At 40.4% G+C, this 16,434-nt stretch overlaps 1 protein-coding gene across 1 annotated transcript in view; it reads right to left on the bottom strand.

Annotated features, from left to right (window-relative positions):
- The window catches only part of PDHX (pyruvate dehydrogenase complex component X), a 105,794-nt gene that overhangs the window by 76,451 nt on the left and 12,909 nt on the right, over window positions 1-16,434 (bottom strand). Inside the window, exons 2-3 of the mRNA XM_019552003.1 lie at window positions 14,821-14,904; window positions 6,526-6,626 (exon numbers count right to left, since the gene is read on the bottom strand). Coding sequence (XP_019407548.1) covers window positions 6,526-6,626; window positions 14,821-14,904 — 185 coding nt within the window. The remainder of the gene's footprint in view (window positions 1-6,525; window positions 6,627-14,820; window positions 14,905-16,434) is intronic.

Here is a 16,434-nt window from a genome sequence, read left to right as displayed (position 1 = left end):
CTTTAGACTCTATGCTTTACGTATACATAATAGCATGCTATTTACCTGAAGCCAAGATGACCTTGAGTTTAAAACAACACCTTCCTCCACAACTGGTTTAATAAATAATTTTCCACATATATAATCTGATTTTGGAGGGTCATCTTAAAATTGTTCATCCCACCACTACAGTGGGGCAAGCAGCACTAGGGGAGCAGGTAGCAAGGGGTCAAGTAGCCTGACCCCAGGCACCTTGCTGCCTGTCATACCCCCCTGTTCCCACCCCCCCCCAACTACTACTTGCCCCTCCTGCTACCTGCTGCTCTGGTACTCCCCTCACCTGCCCCCCTGCCACTTGACCCCTGCTTCACCTGCCTCTCCCCACAGTGCCTGCACTCCCTAGCATCTGCTGTCTCCCACATCACTTGCCCCCACATCCTGCCCCACCTCATTCGGCCCCCACTGCTGCCTACTTCCCACCCTTGCTCCGGCTCTGGCTGGAGTACAGAGCATTTTTTGCCTCTGGCTCCCACCTGGCTATGTAGCAGTGATTGCAGGGGTGGCAGCCTCAGCCCTAGAGCTGCTGTTATGTGGCTGAGCAGGGGGAGAGATAGCAAAGTACTCCATGATCCATGGTGGAACACAGCCCCAGCATGGGCCACACTCACACACCTTATTTGCTGTGTATCCATTTAAAAATGTCCAGCCCTACTTCTCCATGATTGCTATGAGAAAGGCTGCTAGTTGTACGCAAGTTACATTACGTGTACAGTGAATGAAGTCAAAACCCTTTTTGTTACACATAAGAATTTATTTTCCCCATTCAAGATCTGAAATTATTAACATTTCAAGTTTAAATTCTTCTAATTAATCATTTTGTTTAAAAACTAAGAGAAAAAGACAAAGATTCTTTCTACCATCAGGATGATAACTGTGAGGGTTTTGAAGAACTTAAATAATCCAGAAAAAAAAGCAAGCAATAAACAAAAATTTGGTTACCCTAAAACCCACAACAAACAGAACTGAGTCCACAAGTTCTGTCAGTGAGTAATCTCCTAAAATGAAGGTCAGAACTACAGGTCAAAATATTATAATAAACCCCTTACTTTCTTTGGACTAAGACAACTTAGAAACCGGGACATAAACCAAAAATTCCCTCTCCTTATGCATACATATTATGATACAGTCTCTGAAGACATGAACCCATAACAGTTTTCCATCATGCTCTGGAGATGAATTAGGGTTGTGTATTGGAAAATACTTGTCTGTAAAATTCCCTGTCTCATTTTTGCATACACTGAAACATGTGTAGAGAATGATGCAGGGGACTGCAGGGAGAGACGGAGACAGAAAGCAAGCCATCCCTTTCTGTGTGAAACAGTTCCTACATATGCAGTTAAATCGGCCATTTCAGAGGTGGTCTCTAATTATGAACTCCTCACACCAAGGGGTTTGATCTGCAGAAGTGCTGAGAGCTCACAGCTACAAATGAAGTCAGCAGGAGATGTGCTTTAGAAATATAAAATGTTGTTTAATGCCAAACACTGAAAAACTAGGGTTGAGAGATCTCAAACTGAGCGCACAAAATGAAGAGATGCTTTTGACCTCAAACTGTGTACCTCAGCTCCTCATTTGTAAAATGAATACCAAGCTGCTCTGTCTCATAAAAGTGTTGTAAAAATAAGTTAATTGATGTCTGGGAAGAACACAGACACCACAGTGACCATAAAAAACCCAGGATATTAACAACTCCATGTTCTAAACACCATTTAAATAATGTGCAGTAAATACAGCCACACGCTGAAAAATTAGATTAAAAAATACTGAATTAGCTGCTCAGTAATTCATTGTCCAGTGATAAGTGTGGGGTTCTACAGAAAAAAATGTGTATCATACCATTAAAGACTTTATTATCACAACGTATGTATACAAGGGTGACAAATTAATGTAATACTTCACTTTGCAGCTTTCATAATATCCTGTTAATTTTTTTGCACATACCATCATGGCTAATAGCAGGGAGGCTGGAATCTTTAGATCACACTTGTACAGTTAACTTAACAGAATAACAAAACTTTTAGGCTTTCATCATCTACCAACATTAACAGAGATGAGACCCTTGGCCAATGGGTTTCAAGCTGAGAGCAAAGACTCAGAGATCTAGGGCCAGGTATACACTGCTGCAGTAGCGTCCCTCAGCAAAGATGGCCCTGAGCACACCTGTCTCTTGTTTCTGTGTGCATATTCTAAAAGCTCCCTCTGCCTGAAGAAGGGTGTTTGTACCCAAAAACTTGCAAAGAAGAATTTCACCAACTATTTCAGTTGGTATAATAGAAGATATTAGATTTACCCAAAAATTCTTGTCTGCCTACATCCTTAGACCAACACAGCTACAACCAATACCCCTAAACCAGAAAATGCATTTCAACAGCATCCCCTATAGATGCTCTCAAACATGCCAAGAGCAGCCACAGAAAGACACCTACTGCAACCAGGTTTGACTCCTGCTATATCCTCTTTAACCCATCCTTTTCCCAGTTAAGTTTATTTGACCACCGGCTCTTCAATCTTGTTTCCAGTTTCCTCACCAGTATTTATTTCCACTCCTCAGGTTTCTGATTCCAGTCCAATTTTCTTTCCCAGTAAGTCTTAATCTTAAACTTCCTTGACCCCAAGTTCCTCCCAGACTTCCAGTCTCCTTGTCCAGCTACTCCCAGACCCCTTCAACTCAGACCCAAGTTCTTTGCTAGGAGTATTCTTGCCCAGCCAGCCAACCTTAATCTCCCTTGCTGCATCTCATCCAATCTCTCTCAACTTTCATTTTCTTCCCTTATTTCACAGTCTTGATCCACACTCATTCAGTCTTTGCTCCATGGCTCCCCACCCTACCTCCCTGCCAGCTCCGAGTTTCTACTCCTGGTCCTTTCTTTCAATGTGCTAAGTCTAGCTTTTATTCCCTTACATTTGATTCTTCCTTCCTCCATGCTAGGTGCCACCCAGAGGGGCAGAGATCACAGATGACAGGATCCCTGCTCTGTCTCAAGCACAGTATAGAGAAAGTGTGACTTCACCCAAGTAGTAGTAGGCTGGTTCATGTACAGGTGATCTGTGAAGATGATACATCACACACAGTCACATCATCCTCTTCTGGACTGAGGGCTAGACTAATGCAAAATTATATCATATACATAGGAACTTACTACAGAGCAGGTGACTGTAAATCCCTACCTCCATGTACCTGAATGGCTTTAAGAAATGTCTAAGTGGCCAAGCTTCTCTAATGCAATTGTGCTATATCTTGTGTTTCAGTAGTGGCCACTACCAAACCAAATTCTCTTGAAGTCTGTACTATAACAAATACAAAATATTCATTATGGAAAGAGGGATGTCTTTAATATAATCAGAGTGAAAAACTGGGAAACGAAGGTCCATGAAGTTAATGGATCTATATAAAATTTGCTATTGATCTCACTGGGCATTGGGATCAAGCCTTGAGGGAGGAAAGACAATGTTTGCAGAACCAGAGCAGAGTCTGGCCTATATTAATAGTCCCAGATACTTATAAAACCTCAACTACAGTGAGGGTGAAGCATTCCACGGCTACAAAGTCAGTCATGTTTATTTCAAAACAAGGAAGTCAGAACAAAGTTCCAAAAACTAAAGCTTTATAGTTATTTATCTCACAAAGGAGCTAAGAGGTTCCCATTGGGAGATTTTCCCATGTCATGTCACAAATACAGGACTCAATTTCACCATGACTCCTGAAGCTTTCCACAAAAAGCAATTATGAAAGGTTATTGAACTATTTCTCTCCAGCCCCGACACCTTAACTCTCATTATCCCCTATATACCTACATGTATTAAACTTCAGAAGCGTCAGAAGGAAGAGAATTCAAATCCACGGAACAGTGACGCTACATTAAACAGAAAACCAATTATTCTGCAGCTAAACTAAATCTCTGAAAATAGCAATTCAATGAGTTGTCAAACCCTAATCCAGACAGTACCCTGAACTCTCTGCAAACCACCTATTTCTTTAAATGGGTATGGTCAAATATGATTCATCTTCCAGAAAGCTAACAAAGGAAGAAATTAACTTGCAACTCTTTAAAAAAATAGATTTCCAACAAGAATACAGATGACTGCCGGTTTACATTTCTTGAGATGGTTAAGAGGAACTGAATATATTTGGACAATACTTTTGTGAAAGATTGTTTCCAAAATTTGTCAGAAGTTTTGTTTTAAACTTGCCTATGACAGCTTTCACTGATTTTTCATAAAAGACTAAAATGATCACTAGAAGCTTTGAATTAAACGTTTTAATTAAATTAATATGTTGTCTATATTCATTGTTGTCCACATAGTAAATCATCAATGAGACTCTCTTAAGAACCAGATGGTAATAGTACTTTTCAACCATTTCAGACTGAAGGTACCCTCATCCCAGTTCTTAGTTGTTACTGTTTTTGACAACAGAAAAATAATAGAACAATTCTTCTGTTGCAAAGAACTTATAAGACCACAGCCTATCAGAATGTTCTGACCCTATAGATTCCTATCTGAAATCCCTGGGTTTACCTTGTAAACACATAGTAGTTGCAGACTTAACAGTGCTAATATCAAGTGGCACTCTGCATCACCCTCTCTCTGGCTCTCACAGCACCTTTGTTGAGAATCATTGTGCTACAGAGACTTAACTTCTGGGTCCGGTACCTATACAGAACTAAGTACTATAGAAGTAGGAAAGCATGGGGAGGAAAAGAGATGTGTGTGATGGCCAGAACCAGAGGGATTAATAAGCAATAAATATGAGCTTCTTAAAGGTATTTAGTATTTTGCCTAAACAGGTAATATTAGTTAATATAAAGCTTGTAAGTCTATAAACCACAAATGTAACTTGTCTATCATAAGTTTAACCAAAACAATAACATTAACTGTTCGTGGAACTGACTGGGCCCCGTAAGCAAAGCTGTAGATATGAGATTAGCTGACCTAATGGTTTCTGCTCAGGGTTCAACTTTGATGATAAAAAACTGGATCCAACTGCCTGGCACACCCAACACATTCCAGAAAACCACATCCCAAGAAAGCATATTCAAATGAAACTTAAAAGGGGTTGAGGCTTAGGCGGAGCAATGTCAATTTCAAACCTAAAGGTGCTGCATTGTAACTTGCTTATTGGATAAACCCAAGTCTAGGTAGTAACCTTTTGTGATAATTTTTAACACCTTTCAATCCCATATGGTAACAGCTACAGAGAAAGATTGTGAGCGGCTCTAAAGCCAACAGATTAGCATAAGACTAATTATAAAAAGGACATGCATCAGGTAACCAACAGGAAGGAGGGAACAGAATGGTCATTTCTGTTCCATGCCCGGACCCCAGACTCCCGGTGTGAGTGAGGATCGGATCCTGATCAAGGGACCTTCCCCCGTAATCCCTCTGACAGCATTGATCGGGGCACCTGACTTCGCTGAAATCACTTGGCACAACCTGGCATTGAGGGACTATTGATAAGTTGCCAACCCATGTCTGTCTATCTGTTGCTTTGAACAGCCCAGTGGCTAATACCCTCATAGTGCTTATCGCATTTATCTTTCTGTTAACTGCTGTGTGTATGTAAGCTATAATAAATTTGCCTTTACTTCACTCCCAACTTTGCCTCCTTGATCCAAAACTGAATCAAACAGCCCAGTTGGCCTGTGATAAAATTGATACATTCACAGTGCCCAGCTGTGCTGTGACAGACATGCAATGCCATTCTACCAGCAAATTCATATATACACATACACAAAATATAATGAGAAACAGTCTTCTAAAAGTCTGTGAGAAATGAGTTGAGTTTAGACCCCACTGACAGATGAGGAAAAAACAAAAAAGAACAAAAAACCCAGTACTTTACTAAGAAAGGCATTTGACCTGGCTCGCCCAACATCTACATAGATCGTGCGCTTCAGCGGTGGATTCAATCAGCAATTAGATAAAAGATCCAAAAAGCCCCACTGAAGTGCCCAATCTATATAGACATTGGGTAAGCCAGGTCAAATTGACCTGATGCATCTTCTGGGCACAAGCTGAGCTTGGCACAGGGGCACACCAAGTTGAAAGTAAATTGCTGTTTTTTGTTTTGTTTTTGTGTTTTGTTGGGTTTGTTCTTTGTTTGTGGGGGGGTTGGGGGGGGATTCACGTCTGTAAGCAGCTTTAAAGTGCAAAACCAGAATATGATCACCGTTTTATAAAACTTGTAAGTCAAAACGAATAAAATAATTTCATTCCTTACAACTGGACAGCACTCAGAGTCCAATCAAACCAGGGCCCCATAGTCCTAGACCATGTTTAGATGCACAAAACTGTTCCCAGCCCACTCTTTCCACTGCTTAAATCAAAGGCCTCCACCCTTGAAGTGTATTTTTTTTATGAAAATTGAAGGGGAGGAAAAGGAAATATAAACTGAAATCCATATGAAAATAATTTTTGAGCTATTATCAGAAATGACCTCATCCTTTGACAAATTACCTTAACCTGCCGAAGAGAAGTTAATCTTACCATTATTTTGGCCAATACCCCATCATCATTTGACTCCATAGTAACCACTGCTTTGTCCGTTTCAATTTCACACAATGCATCTCCAGCATTCACAGCTTCTCCTGCAAAATAAAATATAAAAAACCCATGCTATTTGTTTTCAAAACTATTTAACTCTTTGTAAAAATGAAGATAAACATATGGAACTATTCTCCTAAACATTTATTTGGTTAGCAGTTTTCCCAACGTTGAAAAGGACTGTTAAAAAATACCTTAAATATTAATAATCCTATACTTTGGGATTTTTGGATAAAAATCCTAATTTAAAACAAAGCATTAACATAATTAATTAAGGCTCAAGCATATATCTTGGGGGTATAATATGAGAGACAGTGTGCAATCGAGTGACTTGTCCAAAGTCCTGGGCAATTGGCAGCACAGCCAAGAACATAAGCTGTAGTCCTTATTTCCTGCCTTTTGCATTAGTTGCTAGCTAGTGACTAAAAAAGGTAATAAACAATTATAAAATAGGCAAGCGTCATTGCTTGTTGACAAGCATAAAGTTGGATTGCTAGCAAAGAGTGAAAGAAGAAATACTTCTCTAGACACTAAACATGATCAGAGAGATGCAAAATAAAACCTTAACAAAAAAAATATTCAGAAAGAACATCTTGAAATTTGTTTCCTCAGTCTCTTACAGGAGTGAGAACAAATCAGGCCTTTCAAAAATATGCATAATTTATTAAATGAAAATACGTATTTGTGTTTATGTAGATCTAGCCATCTGTACATTCACCAAACTAGTCTAAACTCAATCACTTTATAGTATGCTTTTTCCTCTCCTCTTGAATAGACACATACATGCCTGCTACTGCATGATAACAGCCCCATAAAGTTGGATTCTTTTGACAGATGAATACTGACTGGATGCCTAACATTAAACTAAATTATAGTGGTAACCTTGAAGCTCTTGAAAGGTTTGGTCTAAAGCAGAATATTGTATTTTTTTACAGAAATAGAAGAGGAACAAAAGTACAATTATGTATATCAGATTTGGGCGTTCTGTATTTTTAATATGCAACAACAGTATTGTAACATTCTCTCTAGCACAGTAAGTGAAGAGCCAGTGTTATTTTTTTTTTACACTTTTTATTTCTACTTCTATCCTTCAAAGTGCTTAAACATCAGAGAAATTACTATGAGTTTACAATCTGTGCTTGTATGAGCAATACCTATGTCTCTGCCAATATTATTTCTTGTGTTACAAGTACTCAGAGAGACTTGTTATATAGCTTTGCTCAAGGAAAGAGCTGCTACTCAAGCCACAGCCAAATATTTATTTCCAAAGACCAAAGTGCTTCCCCTCATGGGAACCCTGAGGTGAGAAAGGATGGCCAATTTCTTGGTCCTTCCAAATATATGTAGAATATAACTTCTGACTATAATTTAAAATGCTGCACTGGAAGCAGGATTAGGAACCAACCCCTTCAACTCTAAATGAGTGGTATAATTCTTTTAGCCGACTGATTTTCATGGTTTGTTACAGTACCTGAGACAGCTGGGTAACTACTTACTAAATTTAAGAAATTCGTCTTAGCTGAGCCAATTGTGCCCAGCAGAGTTGAGGGGAAGCATGTGACAACACTGGCTTTCCCCCATCTTTGTATATCTCTTCCCCAATCTAGGGCCAGCCTGTGGCCATTTCAGACTTCAGTGCTACTTCAAAGTAGATGCACATTTAAACTACACTCTACAGTGACAACAGCAGGAGCACACATTACTAAGATACAGTAACAATGCAGGCTCATCTGCTTCAATACACCTGCTATCCTGTAGCCATCGAAGCCATTGTAACGTATGCGGTACTCCTGTGCACTTAGGGAATCGCTAAAGAAACTGTTTAAGCTGGCTCTTCTCACCTCTTTCCCTGTGATACTGGCATCAAGCAGGCATAAAGCTGCAGTGAATTTGATCCAATATACAGTTATAGAAGCAAAATAGTCTTTATAAACCCCTGCCACTGTTTCAGTAAGTCAGTTCAGTGAGTAGGACTGTGGTCTCTCTCAGTGGAGGCTGGCAACTTAATATTTCGTAGCAGGTGACCAATATACTATCAAATACAATGCAGCTTTCCATACAAAGAACAGTGGAAACCAGCAATTTGGTTGAAAATATCTTAGTCCCAGTACTTTCTAACAGAAAATCTGGTCCATGGCATCGTAAAATTGTTCATCTGGCATTTCTCTACGCAACAAATAATACTGTTATTCTTAAAAAAAATCTTTTAAAAACCTTACTTTTTGTGATTACACGTAGTTCACAGTGGGTACTTCTACATGTGCCATTAATGTGGCATGATAAACTCCGGCATGGTTTGCACCTTAATGGCATATGTAGATGTTCAAATTGCTGCAGTCCAGGGTGCACGTGCAGATGCTCTCTGAGCTGAGACAGAGCTGGTAGGGGAACTGGGGGTCATCCATGGGCTCCAGAAGGTGGCTTTGGGTGGTGAAGGTGCTGGTTGTGACACAAGAGTATTGTACCTCAGTGTGAGGAGCCATAGGGTTGGGCAGCAGGTAGGTGTCTGGCCCCCCTCTGCCTGGGTCAGTGTTTACACGTGCATTTAGGTGCAGTTATTTTCACTACAGTAACATAGAACTGTCCTGGACAATACTATGTTGGCTTTCCAAGGACCTCTTCAGTAAATTAAATCACAAAAATGAAGCTTGTAAGAAGTCAAAACTTGGACAAACAACTAGGGAGGAGTATACAAGTATTGCTCAGGCATGCAGGGATGAAGTCAGGAAGGCCAAAGCGTAATTGGAGTTGAAGCTAGCAAGGGAAGTGAAGGGCAGCAAAAAGGGTTTCTACAAGTATGTCAGTAAGAAGAGAAAGATCAGGGAAAGTGTGGGTCCCTTACTGAATGGAGAAACCTAGTGACAGAGGATGCAGAAAAGGCTGATGTATTTAATGCTTTTTTCACCTCAGTCTTCACAGGCAAGGTCAGCACCCAGACTACTGCAACTGGCAGCACAGTTTGGGGATGAGGCAAGCAGCCAACAGTGGTGAAAAAACAGGTTAGGGACTACGTAGAAAAGCTGGATATATTCAAGTCCATGGAGCCAGGTGGGATGCACCTGAGGGTGCTAAGGGAATTGGCTGATGTGACTGCAGAGCCACTGGCCATCATTTTTGAAAACTCATGGGGATCGAGAAAGGTCCCAGATTATTGAAAAAGGGCAAACAGCATCCATATTTAACAATGGGGAAAAGGAGGATCCAGGGAACTAAAGACCAGTCAGCCTCAGTCCTTGGAAAAATCATGGAGCAGATCTTCAAGGATTCCACTTCTAAGTACTTGAAGGAGAAGGTTATTAGAAACAATCACCATGGATTCACCAAGGGCAAGTCATGCCTGACCAAACAGACTTTCTTCTATGAGATGACGGGCTATGTGGATGCAGGGAGACAGGTGATGTGGTATACCTTGGATTTTAGCAAGGCTTTTGATACGGTCTCCCACAACATTCTTGCAGGCAAGCTAAGGAAATAGGAGCTGGATGAAGGGATCCTGGGGCTGGTTTTATTCAATATCTTCAACAATAACCTGGAAGATAGCATACAGTGCACCCTCAGCAAGTCTGCAGATGACATTAAACTGGGGGGAGATTAGCAGATGCATAACAAATGGGTCCAGGGAGGTGATGCTTCCCCTCTACGTGGCACTGGTCAGGCCACAGTTGGAGTACTGCATCCAGTTTTGGGTGCCACACTTCGATAGGGATGTGGAGAATCTTGAGAGGGTTCAGAGGAAAGCTACTTGTATGGTCAGTGGCCTACAGACAAGGCCCTACATGGAGAGACTGAGGGACCTAGATTTCTTCAGGATTTACAAGAGAATGCTGAGAGGTGATCTTATGGCTGCCTATAAATTCATAAGCGGAGGGCAGCAGATAATAGGAGATGCTCTATTTACTAGGGCCACAAACTGACGGAGAGCAGATTTAGGTTGGACATTAGGAAGAACTTCTTCACAGTAAGGGTTGCCAGAATCTGGAATGGGCTTCCAAGAGGGGTGATGCTCTCCCCTACCTTGGGGGTCTTCAAGAGAAGACTGGACAAACACCTAGCTGGGATTGTCTGACCAAAGTGCAGTGCTCTTTCCTGCCCAGGGCAGGGGGTCAGACTAGATGACCTACTGAGGTTCCTTCTGACCCTAACATTTATGAATCTACGGGGGGAGCATTAGATATGCTGGAGGGTAGGCTAGGATTCAGAGGCCTCAACAAATTGGAGGACTGGACCAAAAGAAATCTCATGAGGTTGGAGGACAAGTGCAAAGTCCTGTACCTAGGACAGAACAATCCCATGCCACAGTACATGCCGGGCTGACTGGGTAGGTACCAGCTCTGCAGAAAAGGACCTGGAGGTTACAGTGGACAGTAAGTTGAATGCGAGCCACTAATGTGCCCTTGATGCCAAGAAATCTAACAGTATATTGGGCTGCATTGGTAGGAATGCTGTCAGCAGATCAAGGGAAGTGATTATTTCTCTCTAATTCAGTGCTGGTAAGGCCACATCTGGCTGTGTTCAGTTTTAGTTTCCCCACTACAAAAAGGAGGTTGACAAATTGAAGACAGTCTAGCGGAGGACAACAGTAATGGTGAAGTGGCTGGGGCACATGACTTCTGAGGAGAAGCTGAGGGAACTGGGCTTATTTAGTCTGGAGAAGAGAAGACTGAGAGGGGATTTAACAGCAGCCTTCAACTGCCTGAAGAGTGGTTTGAAAGAGGATGGAGCTAAACTATTCTCAGTGGTGGCAGATGACAGAACAAGGAGCAGTGGTCTCAAGTTACAGCAAGGAAAGTTTAGGCTAGATATTAGGAAGAACTCTCTCACTAGGAGGGTAGTCAAACAATAGAAAAGGTTACCCAGAGAGGTTGTGGATTCTCCATCCTTGGAGGTTTTAAGACCCAGCTAGACAAAGCCTTGGCTGGGATGATCTAGTTGGGAATGGTCCTGCTTTGAGCGGGGGGGGGGGTGAATAGATGACCTCCTAAAGTCCCTTTTAACCCTAATTTTCTATTATTCTATGTTACCACAGCCAAATTTAGTTTGTTGCCACATAATAGCATTGCAGATGTAGACTGTGATGCTTTACACTCTTGCAAATTAATCTTGAAATTCAGCAAATTAATAAACTACTGCACAGTTAAGTGCACATGTAGATGCACCCGATGGTTGTTAGTTTGAAGATACGGTAGAGGTGCCACAGCTCACTTCATCAGATACTAGCATATGACATCCAACAGCATCCCGTTATGTAGCATCTGATGAAGTGAGCTGAGGTTCATGAAAGCTTACGCATCTCTGATCCTAATTAGAATGAGCAATTAGAATCTCTATTGCAGTTGAGTTATTCCTCTGAACCTAGGTTAGGTCATCATATCTGACTGTGGTCCAGTAATTGCTATATAATGAAATGGTGGTCTCAGTCCTGTTACTGAGTGGACTACCCCTCCATTGATGCCATCTCTGTAGATTAAAAACCTGACTAACCATGGAGACTAAAATCTCTTCTGCTTCTCTAAAGATGAGCTGAGTTATTCATGGGGAATCATCAAGCACTGATCCCTATTCTACTCTGCCCAAAATAATCAAAGGACTTTAGTCTCTAGAGCTGTCAATCTGTCATTTTTCAGCCGCACTCAATTCATACATAATAAATACAAGTTTAAAAATAAAAGTGGTGGTATTTTTATGCAACTGACTTCATTACCCAAAGGAACCAAAATGAAGCAGCATTAACAATGAGAAAGAAACAGTAAAACCATCTACTAACAAGATGCTTTTTTTTCTTCTGCTGTAGTCAAATCTTCTGTCTCTCCTGTGTAATTTTAAAAACAAAGATCAGATATTTACATTTAAAAAGCAGAAACAGTATTCAGAAAAATGTTCTAATGACCCCTGCTGGTGGCAGGGGGAAAATGAATAGGCAACACAATAGGTTTGCCTTTCCAGGTTTTTGTCTTTTCATTTACTTCAAAACACTGTGGTAAGAGCAGTTCGTCTGATCAAATAAAAAGATCAGTAATAATGTGCCATTAGCCATATCTCTCTTAGTCACTGGCAAATGATGTTTTTATGATTATCCCTTACTGGTGGTAAAGACAGAAATAGCATCACACTCATCTTTCTCCTCTCAAAAATCTACCTATCATTTTACAGAGGTAGCTTCCACACTGCCAGATAAATAACACTTATTAGCACTAAATATGGGAAAAGATGCACCAAATGAGCTAACGATACCACTCAAAAAAATTTTTAAAAACCCAGCAACACTGTAAACAAAATGGTGAAATTGTTTCTCTCTCACATGGACCCACAATTAAAAACTGCTTTCAGAGAGTTGTCAAAGGAAGCAAAACAAGGAATGAAACAGATTTCTGAAACAGAGATAGAGGAACTGACAAAGACCTCAACAAACAGATATAACTGAAGAAGCAGAAGATTTATTTAACTTAAAACTGTAATTAAAAACCACTGTTTAGAAAAGTAAAAGTAAACTACCACAGAGTATGGGAAGGTAGGATTACAAAACACCTGAGGTTGCTTTCATTGTCTCTGCCTGACCTGGGGCAAATCTTTCAACTTCGTGGAGCCTCACTTCATCTTATCTATGAAATGGGTATAATTATATTTACTTAATTCCCAAACGTATTACTATGAGCCTTTATCTTATAAAAATATTGTATGACCCTAAGAGAAAAGATGTCAAAAAAAACAAGCAAAAAAAAAAATCAACCTAAAATATAAATACTTATTGCTTGAGAACAAACAACTTATTCCAACAGGAACAGTATGCATATTCAAGGAATACACAAATACTAAGCACTGTAGTACTACAATGTTAAGGACTCTAAGTACTTGCACAACAAAAATAATTTTCAAAAGTTCTATAAGGTAACACAGAAGTTATGCATTCCATCTGCTTTTGATAAAAGGTTACTCTAGGCACAAATATTCAAACATTCAAGGCAATAGATAGAATCTTTGTCATAGGTAAGAGCCTCCAGGAAATTTCAGTCTGGATCCACGTGCACACTATGCCTTTGTAAAGTGGTAGCCCCCATCTTTTTTGCAAAAGAGACTAATCCTAGTGCAAGGTCAAATTTCCATAGCAGTCTTAATCCTACTTGAGAGGGACATCACAACCCCTAGTTTGAAAACTGTTGTCCTAAAGCAAGATTAATAAAAATCTTTAGAAGGCAAAATGTAAGATGACTTATTGCCACCTTTATGACTCCTACCAATGGTTCATAACAAATTCGAGACTACCTTCACTCCATCAATAAATTCAGAGTCCAACTTTAGCCTTAATTTTCAATACCTCTAGAAAAGAGAGCACTAAAAAAAATTTAACATTTCTTGATGACAGAGTACAGGCCAATGGTTCTTCCAATTCAACCTATGCAGCTAGATCACTTTCATTTATAGCTGATCTATGCGAAGACAGAAAAGCTGCAGAAGCCATTCGTCTAGCAACTCCAACTCATTCTAATAAAAGTCAATTACTTTTCAGGTGTCACAGAGTTCAGAGACCAGGAGATAAATGAAGACCCAAAATACCTTTTCTTGCAAAGTTAATTAAAGCTCATGATTTTCAGAAATGAACCTTTTTTCTGATTTAGAAATAGGACTATAAGACAAATGTAAGTTGCCCCATCAGCTTTAAAAATAGACTATCATTTAATTATTAAGGATGTCAGCCTGGAATAGCTATGACAAGAGTCTTTTTAATTTACTAGAAAAGAAACTTAAGGAGTTCATACCAAAATAGAAGGTAACATTTTGTCCCCGGTCACAAGGACCCTTTTCCCAAAAAGGCAGAGAATCCAATAGTACAGCATGTTAGAGAAGCTATAGGTCACAACACTTCTGAAAACCATGCCTAATGCATCAGAAAAGGTGCTACTCAAACTGCAGCCCCAATCAACTGGCCATGGAAACCATCTTGTTTGAAAGCCAGAAGGAACATTTTATAGCATTGTTTTTCAACCTTTTTGGGTCAGTGTACTCCCAGTGGCTGGATGTGGAGCAGCATACACCCACTAGCCAGACGTGGAGTGGGGTGGACCGTATGCACTCCCGGATGACAACCCCTTTTTTAGCAAACCAGAATGATGCAGGTAGGATATAGTGCAACAAGGCAGTACCCGCAAAACTACTCTGCCTTTACAAAATGGTTCACAGAATGACTTGGAAAACTAGTGCAGCATTTTACAGCAATTGTGATTTTATATCACTTTCTCTCACCTTCCTTTTTCAGCCATTTTACAATGTTTCCTTCTTCCATTGTAGGAGACAGTGCAGGCATGAAAATTTTAACAGCAGAAGTACCTGAAAAACAAAACATGGGTGAAATAAAACATCCATTTTTCACACCAATGCTGTTGGTGTTATAAATGCTGTTTATATCCAATAATCTAGGCCAGGGGTTTTCAACCTTGTTTAATAAGTATACAGCACTGGCAGCCAGACATGGACCAGGGGCAAGGGAGGCATGGTACACAGCTGGATGCAAAGCGGTGACAGTGCAGGGTAGTGGTGTGTGAGCTTTCCCCCAGACACCCCCTCCGTGTCCGGCCAGACAGGCAGCGCCTGTGTGGTCCACAGAAGGATGCCACTGCACCCCTCCCCTCCTGGCCCTGCTTCTGAGAGGCGGCAGTGCGGGTTCATGGATGGAGGCACTCCATCCCCACCTGCCCACACATATCCTCTAGGGCCTTCCCAAGGCAACTCCTAATGTAAGCCAAATACATTCTCAACCTAGCAACAAATCAGGTGGATACATTGTGCAAATCTCAAAGACAGCTGAACAGACAATTTAGTAAGTGGATACCTTTTATATATTAATCATATACACCTACACACAGGTGTAAACATGCACTGTAGGTAAAAGTCTAAAGAACACAGGATTTAATTAAGAGAGTTCATTCTACTAATTTTGTTATGAAGACAAGGGAACCTATACATATCATTACATTTGTTTAAAAAATATGTAGAATAACAGGCAAACTGAATTCAGTGTCTGTTAAGGAAAAATATGTAATAAACTCATGGCAGCAGCATGAAAATCTTCAGATATTCATACTGCCTCAGCTTTGGTTAAGTTAGTTTTAAATGTGACCTTCAACTAGAATCTGGTCTAGCTATACTAAAAAATAAACACAACACTGACATCATTTTAAGCTCCCTTCAACCCAGTTTGAGGTATAATATAGCACTTTTCAGATGAAACACGAGCCAAATGAAATTTCTCATAGGCTTTTCCCAATCTAGCTCTGAAGAGGAAAAAAAAAACAAACAAAATCAACGATTTGTTTGGGAATCAAGCTATCAGGAGAGCTACAGTGCCAAGGGAACGGAGAAATGCTACCACAACTAATAAATAAGCATTAGACAAGAATGGCAGATTTTATAACATCATATCCAATTATTTCATAGCGAGCTCAGGAGTTTAAAAAATAAACAAACTAACAAACTCCTAGGGGCCCTAAAAGTCTAATTCAAATAATCAACAGATCATCTTGTGTGAACTTGGATGCCATTAAGTTACACCCAAGACCAAGTTACAATCTTATACCAAATAAAGGTAAAGCTAAAGCTTTTCAGTTGTCAGGACTGAACGGAGGAGTCCAAGACTGTGTCAAATGGCATAATAATATGAGATAGGGAAGACATGCCCAGATGATCTCTCCAGTGAACCAGGTGTAGAAAAACAGATCAACACTGAGATGCCTGCCAATGTGAGCTGTGAAGAAAGTTTCTTCCTAGTTCCCCATCTAGTGATCACCACAATGCTGAGTAAGAGTAAAACTCACCAGGCAGATATCTAGGGCACCCTGTACCATCTGAGTACACTGGCCC

The sequence above is a fragment of the Crocodylus porosus genome, unplaced genomic scaffold (assembly GCF_001723895.1).
Source record: "Crocodylus porosus isolate Cpor-Errol unplaced genomic scaffold, CroPor_comp1, whole genome shotgun sequence".
Lineage (NCBI taxonomy): Eukaryota > Metazoa > Chordata > Crocodylia > Crocodylidae > Crocodylus > Crocodylus porosus.
This window is presented reverse-complemented; position numbering and strand designations above follow the sequence as displayed.